This window comes from Ochlerotatus camptorhynchus, unplaced genomic scaffold (assembly GCF_037179485.1).
Source record: "Ochlerotatus camptorhynchus isolate MF236.1 unplaced genomic scaffold, CSIRO-AGI_Acam_v1.1 ptg001053l, whole genome shotgun sequence".
Lineage (NCBI taxonomy): Eukaryota > Metazoa > Arthropoda > Insecta > Diptera > Culicidae > Ochlerotatus > Ochlerotatus camptorhynchus.
Genome location: NW_027041467.1, coordinates 35,128 through 42,303, shown reverse-complemented (window position 1 = coordinate 42,303; position 7,176 = coordinate 35,128). Strand labels below are relative to the sequence as shown.

Sequence of the window (7,176 nt, the reverse complement as noted above, 5' to 3'; positions counted from 1 at the left end):
GAATCCAGTAAACCGATGTCACGTAGGTAGTTAATTCACTTCCAGAGGTACTAATACCTTATCAGAAATCACACCACACTTCAAATTGGACGCACACCACGATCATTTCTGAAATCTCAACCTAATTTGCTAATGAATTTCATTCCGCTGCATCAATGTAGGCCATAAGTCCAGGGCCACCGCAGCTCTGCAAGGTAGGGGAAATGGATCTAAGATTGGGCCCATCGCTAAAAATCTGCTATTTACCAATCTTATCTATATGAACGCGTCTTTGGGACGGTTGATTGATATTTTAGGGCGCTATTGAAAATTTAGTCGTTAGTTTAATTTTAGATATGGATGGAATGATAACACTGCACTGGTTAATTTCTTGGAATTCAAGACACGCCTACACTAATCAACCATCATCGAACTTACTCGATGAGGATATCAATTAACTAGGGAGAGCATGACAGAAAGATTCAACCATGTTTTTAATGGATTCATTTCGACAGTGAGCATGCATAAGGGCGTATACGCGAAGATCGATTCTCTTCATCTTTTTTTCTCTTTGCATTGCTACAGCTAAGCGAAACAATTTTGTAGAATTTGTTCAATGTAGAGTTGTAATAGGTTGTATTGGCTTTCAAAAGCAACAACAAACGTTAAATCTAGCGAGTTATTAAGAAAAGAGAAAATCGATGAAGAGAATCGTATACGCCCTTATGAATGCTCACTGTCGATTTTATCACTCCTTGCGCACCACGAAGGACACTGTTTTGAAAACGAAACTCTTTACCATCAAATTGGTCGTCCTGAAAAGGACGGATTTTGTTAAAGGGTGGGAACTTCGATCGAATTTAAGCCTTCTTTTCGGTCTTCTTGGGCAACAGGACGGCCTGGATGTTTGGCAGGACACCACCCTGAGCGATGGTCACTCCGGAAAGAAGTTTGTTCAGCTCTTCGTCGTTGCGGATGGCCAACTGCAGGTGACGTGGGATAATTCGGGTTTTCTTGTTGTCACGAGCGGCATTTCCTGCCAACTCGAGAACTTCAGCGGCCAGATACTCCATCACGGCAGCCAGGTAGACGGGAGCACCGGCTCCAACACGCTCGGCATAGTTGCCCTTTCGGAGTAGACGGTGAATACGACCGACTGGAAACTGTAATCCAGCGCGGCTCGAACGGGACTTTGCCTTTCCCTTGACTTTGCCTCCTTTTCCACGTCCAGACATAATGCGAACGACACGAACAGTTCGATGCTGAAACTGTAATGATGACATTTCGTTAGTTAGTTTAAATGATCTTTATTTTAGTTTAACTTGGACGATTACCATATAAATTTTTACTAAGTGATTTAATTGCTTTCTTCATCTTTAGGTATGGGCAAAATTCAAAATTTGTTTTACAGAATTAGTCCTAGACTTAGTACACGGTCGACCACCTTGGTGGGATTGGTTTGTTTTGTTTTTAGAATTTGAAGAGAAACTACTTAATACTACTATTTACAGCTTAAAACTAACCTACTCTACTATATACACTTAACCTACTATGTACAAATTGCTTATTAAAGCATGTTCAGAAAGATTGCATTTTTGAATAAATTTAGTTGTCATATCATCAATTTTGGAATCTACTTTGGGAATTTCTGCCTCTTGATGGAGGTCTGCTATTCTTGTGTCGAATGGACGATCTAGGATCATCCTCAACACTCTATTCTGTGCAACCTGGATTTTGTTCCTGTGGGTCTGAGCGCACGATTCCCACACCGGGGCGGCATAGAAGATCGCGGGGGCTATGATCTGTTTGTAAACAGCCAGTTTGTTTTGCCTTGAGAGGCGGGATATGCGGCAAATGAGCGGATACAAACACCTAACCAAGGCGGAGCACTTAACTAGGGTTTTCTCTATGTGCGAGCGGAACAGGAGCTTCTCATCGAACAACATCCCGAGATAAGTAACATCAGTGGACCACTCGACCCTTGTACCATCCATTATTACGGTACAGGAGGGAGACGGTTTAAGTTTTAATGATTGTCTGTGAAGGAACATGATCGCTTGGGTTTTCGAGGCGTTGATTTTGATTTTCCACGTGGTGGCATAATCAGTAAAGGTGTCAAGGCATCGTTGGAGCTTGTTCGTAATTTCACGAGGCATCCTACCCTTGACGGCTATCGCGGTGTCATCTGCAAACAGAAAGAACACGCAACCGTCTCCTAGAGGAGGGATGTCCGACGTGTAGATGCTGTAAAGCAGTGGTCCCAGCAGACTCCCTTGCGGAACACCTGCTGGGATCGGAAATTGTCCCGAAAGGGAACTATTTAACGACACCCTGAACGACCTTTGCTGGAGATAGTTACGGGTGATTTTCACAAGGTATGGTGGAAAGTTGGAGTTACAAAGCTTGTATATAAGTCCGTCGTGCCAGACATTGTCAAACGCCTTTTCGACGTCTAACAAGGCCATGGCTGTGGACTTGGATACAGCTTTGTTACTCCGGATGTTATTCATCACCCGCACTAGCTGATGATTGGTGGAATGCCCCTTACGGAACCCGAACTGTTCCGGAAGAAGAATGTCATGTTCCTCCACAAACTTGTTTAGTCGGCTGAGGATCAATTTTTCGAACAGCTTGCTCAGCGCTGAGAGCAGGCTAATCGGTCTGTAGCTTGACGGTAGTGAAGGGTCTTTCCCAGGTTTGCGGATCGGGATGATTTTTGCCACCTTCCAGATGCTTGGAAAGTAGTGCAGCTCCAAGCATCTGTTGAGGATGGCAGCCAGCAGCGAGTGCACCCTCGCGCTGAGATTTTTCAACTCTAGGTTGAATATTCCGTCAAACCCGGGAGCCTTCATGTTCGTACTGTGTTTCAGCGCTGAGCAAATTTGTTCCTCTGTAATCCGTTCTTCTGGAGGGACGGCACAAGGGGAGGCATCTAACGTCTGGACGCACTGCACAACCTGGTTCTCGAGTGGACTTGGGATTGTAGAGCCAAGCAAATGCGACTGGGCAATGTGCTCCCCAATTGCATTGGCCTTCTCTTCGTTGGTGATAAGCCGTTCGTCATTGACTCTAAGTGGTGGAATGGGCTTGGGGTGAGACTTCAGCACCTTGGCAACCTTCCAGAATGGTCTGGAACGGTCGTCCAGGTTCTGAACGAGCCGCCCGAAACTCTCGTTCCGGATTGAGACCATTCTGGAAGCGATCTGCCGATTCAGATCGACCATTTCGTATTTACGCTGCAGATCCCCAGTCCGCTGAAACTGGCGTCTACGAACATTTCTGAGCCGAATCAAGAGTTTGGTGTGGGAATCAATTGCTTGAAACTTACCCCTCACAGGAACTCGTCGAACGCACTCTTCGTCAGCCACGGATATGGCTTGATGGAGACCCTCCAGGGCCCGGTCGATGTCATCCACTGTGTCGAGCGGTGGGTTGTCGTCGATGTGGCGGTCGACCACGCGTCGAAACTGGACCCAGTTGACTCGATGGTAGTCCTTCCGCTGGCACGGTGCAGGGGCCACGTTGTAGCCCAGCTCGGTCAGCACCGGTTGGTGGTCCGAACTCAGGTCGTTGACGGCAACCGGCTTGGCTAATCTGGTGTTTGCCAAGAACAGGTCCAGCGTCGATGGGTTGCCCGTCGGTGATGTGAAGGTTGGTTCGTCCGGAAACCAGACGGAATAGAGACCATGTTGGGAATGGTCGAATAGCAGGCGGCCATTCTGGTTCTGCTGGTAGTTCCGCCAGGCCTCGTGCCGGGCGTTCAGGTCCCCTCCGATTACAAAGCGGGCATTGGTGTGGGTTATGATGGCAAGGTCGTTCTTGAACTGCTGTGCTGTACCATTGCTAACGGTACATTGCCGGGGGCAGTAGGCGGCGATGAACCGGACGTTTCCGGTCGATGTTTCCACCTCTACGCCAACGGCCTCGATGATGGAAGTGCGGTAGTGGGGTAGGGTGCAGTACTTGATGCCTTTCTTGATGATGACCGCGACACCGCCCCCCCTGGAGCTGGTGCGATCAAGCCGGACAATGCTGTGGTCGGGCAGCCAGAAGCTGTCACCGGTCTTGAGGTGAGTCTCGGTGAGAAGGCCCACGTCGATGTCGTGCTTGCGGAGGAAGTCTGCAAGCTCAATGTTTTTCGCCCCTACGGAGCGAGCGTTCCAGTTGGCGATCTTTATGGGTTCACGGTCCATAATTAGCGACGAAGGAGATGATAGCTTGGAGCTGTTGTGTTCTTGTTGCGCAGGTGTGCTTGATGATGATGGCCTGGGCCAACAGTGTGACGATCTCATCCGTTGACAGCGGAGAATCGTCTGTAGCTTCACCGGTTGTACCGGCCAATCCCGGAGCAGGGGGATCCGTCGATGGCCCGGAGGCTTGACCGGGTACTGCAGCGGCAGCCAACTGTTGGTTGAGCGGGAGCGGCGGCAACACTGGAATTGGCCGTGATTGGACCGGTGATAACGGAGGAAAGTTCTGCGCGTTGTTTTCTGGAACCTTCTTGCGACCGGGCTGGCTGTTGGACGAGGCCTTCTTCCGGATCTCGGCGTATTCGGCCCGCTTCGGACAGGCCTTACTCGTGGCCTTGTGGGCGGCACCGCAGTTGGCGCATGTGGGAGTGGCTTCCTCGATGCTGTCGCAGTTGTCGATCTTGTGGTTTTTGCCGCATTTGATGCAGCGGCTGGCCATGCGGCAATTCCTGGTGCCGTGCCCGAACAATAGGCAGTTCGAGCACTGAGTGACGCCACGGTGGGTGGGTTTATACCGCTCCCACTTCACTACGATGTGGAACAGTGTGCGTGTCGTCTGGAGATCCTTCACGGTTGTGGAGTTCTTCTCCAGATGGACCAGGTAGAGCTGGTCACGATACTTGATGGCCTTGCTGCGGGTCATCTTGTGGACTTCGACCGGCTTGAGGCCGTTCGCCTTAATCTCGTCCATTAAGGTGGTGGTGTCCATGTCGTGGAGCCCGCGCAGCACCACTTTCAGCGGCTTGGTGGCCTCGATGTCGTGGGAGAAGTACTCCAGCTTCATTCTGTCCAAGAGGGCCTGAACTGCGTTGTATTATTTTTTGCCGGGACCATCAGTTTGTAGCCTTCCGTGCACCGTTGAATGGTGCAGCGAAGGCCCTGCTTAATGTAGAAATCCAGCTGCTCCCATAGCCCGGGAGGGAAGCCCTTCACATAGAAGGGTGGCAACTTAACTTTTTTCGGCACCGTCTCAGGGTCCGACTGCGGCTGCGCTCCGTTCTGCAGGGCGGAGAACGGATTGTTGCTCAGCAGCTTTTTTGCTGCTGATACGGTGGCGCTGCTGTCTTCAGGTCTGGGTCGTTTAGTTCCGGGAGGCCCCGGCTGCGGGTCCGCAACGCCTGTCGGGATGGGCAATGGGGTTTTCTTCTGCTTCTTCTGGGCTGGCTCGGTGGTCGCGCCGTCTCCTGGGAGAGTCTGTTTTCCCGGTAAACCGCCACTCGCGTTACCGCGCGATTTCTTACCCATGGCTGGGTCAGCGAGAGCGTCACTACACAACGCGGAGCTAATTCGACTTGCGAACGAACGAACGAAACTAGAGAGAATTCAAATCGACTGAACTGCTCAACAGTCTGAGAGTCTGATGCTAACACCGCTGCTGCTTTTATGGAGATGTGCTCTCCTCGCTGTCCGTCAATTGAATAATGATGACATTTCGACCTTCCAGGGTGGTTTTATACCTGCGTCGAGTAGCATATTATGAATACAGGGACGGTACAATAAATACTGTGGGTAGCAAAATACTGAAAATGGGATGAGTGTCGGTTGTCTCTACGGGCATGAAACGAGACAGCGTTGCCAGTATTCCTGATTTATTTGATTTTCCAGATTTTCAATCGTCTTGCCAGATACTTACCCAGATATAATTCACTTATATGTTACACGCAGAAAAAAATATTTTAAGCGTAATAATATTTGACGTAAATGCAATAAGAATTTCATGTTGTTTTGGCTGCAAAAAGAAATCATTATTGTTTCAACAATCCATTATTGTTGTCCCTTAAAACCCATGGATTGTTAAATCAAAAAGAAAATCTTTTCGAATTTACAAGAGCTTTCATGGTTTTGACGTAAGCTGTCAAATTTGGCAGCTGGGTCAACAAGAAAATATGTTTGTTTTTAAAAGAGATTTCTTGTTGATTCAATCAAATTTATTTTATGAAGGCTGACAATTCACGCAGTAGAAATAACAATATGTTTATTGATTCAAAAATAATGTCGATTTTTTTTTGTGTTTTGTTTTCTTTTTGCAACAAACAGAATTGCAATTGAATTTTTGAGGCATAAAGTCACTGATCACGCCTTCCTTCGGGAAGGGAAGTAAAGCCGTTGGTCACCGGTTCATGAGTTGATGGGTCGATATGTAGGGTCCAGGTGTGGGAGGTGCATTCCTGGCGTCGGGAGCATTGGTACTCAGTACGGAAAACAAGATCGACGGAAAAAAAATCAAGGAAAAAAAACTTAAAAATTGATTATATTTAACAACTGCAGCTTCAACTGCAGCTTACTTGCTTACCTCAAGTCTCAAGATTTTCGGAAATCTCGTACTTATTTCCCGAAATTCACAATTAAAAACAATACTTAATCAAATGAGAAATTTTTTGTTATTATTTACATTTTTGTCCGGGTGAAAACGAGGGAATAGTTGGTAGTTATTTTTGTATTCATGGCCCGGGGAATAGACACAGCAAATAAATGCTAAATTAAAATTAACTATTGTTGGCTTAATAATAGAATATTGTTATTTTTACAATAGTTGCAATTGAAAAGTGGCTTATTAAAACAAAAAGAATCTTATGTTGAATTTATTTGAATAAGTTTTATAGAAACAATAAAATGCAATATAATTTCAACCGGAATTGTTTGTTTAAATACAACTAAAGATTTGTTTGGTTCAATGCAAACAATTTTCTGTCCGTGTATAACGTTTATTTCAAGAATTTTTAATTATGCTCCGGATTTTCCCAGATTTTTTAAATATGTTGCTTTAGAGAATTTCCAGCCCAAAACGAAAACCGGTTGGACATGAGCGTTTCCGAATTCAGTCCAATAGAGGCGATGGGGGCAAGAAGACCATACGGGGCGAGATGGGCCACCGTTCGTTTGGGCATAATACCTATTAACTCAATCTATATTTTTTTACAAACTTGTTGAAAATGCTTCTAATATG

General features: G+C 46.9%; 1 protein-coding gene across 1 annotated transcript; it reads right to left on the bottom strand.

Moving 5' to 3' along the window:
• Positions 1-818: 818 nt before the first annotated feature.
• On the bottom strand, positions 819-1,214 carry LOC135715953 (histone H2A). Its single transcript, XM_065238878.1, has one exon. The coding sequence runs from the start codon at positions 1,212-1,214 to the stop codon at positions 840-842; it is 375 nt and encodes a 124-aa protein (XP_065094950.1). The 3' UTR covers positions 819-839.
• Positions 1,215-7,176: the final 5,962 nt, after the last annotated feature.

Excerpts from the sequence above, each read along its gene's own strand:
- LOC135715953 (XM_065238878.1), bottom strand. The coding sequence starts at position 1,214 with ATGTCTGGACGTGGAAAAGGAGGCAAAGTCAAGGGAAAGGCAAAGTCC.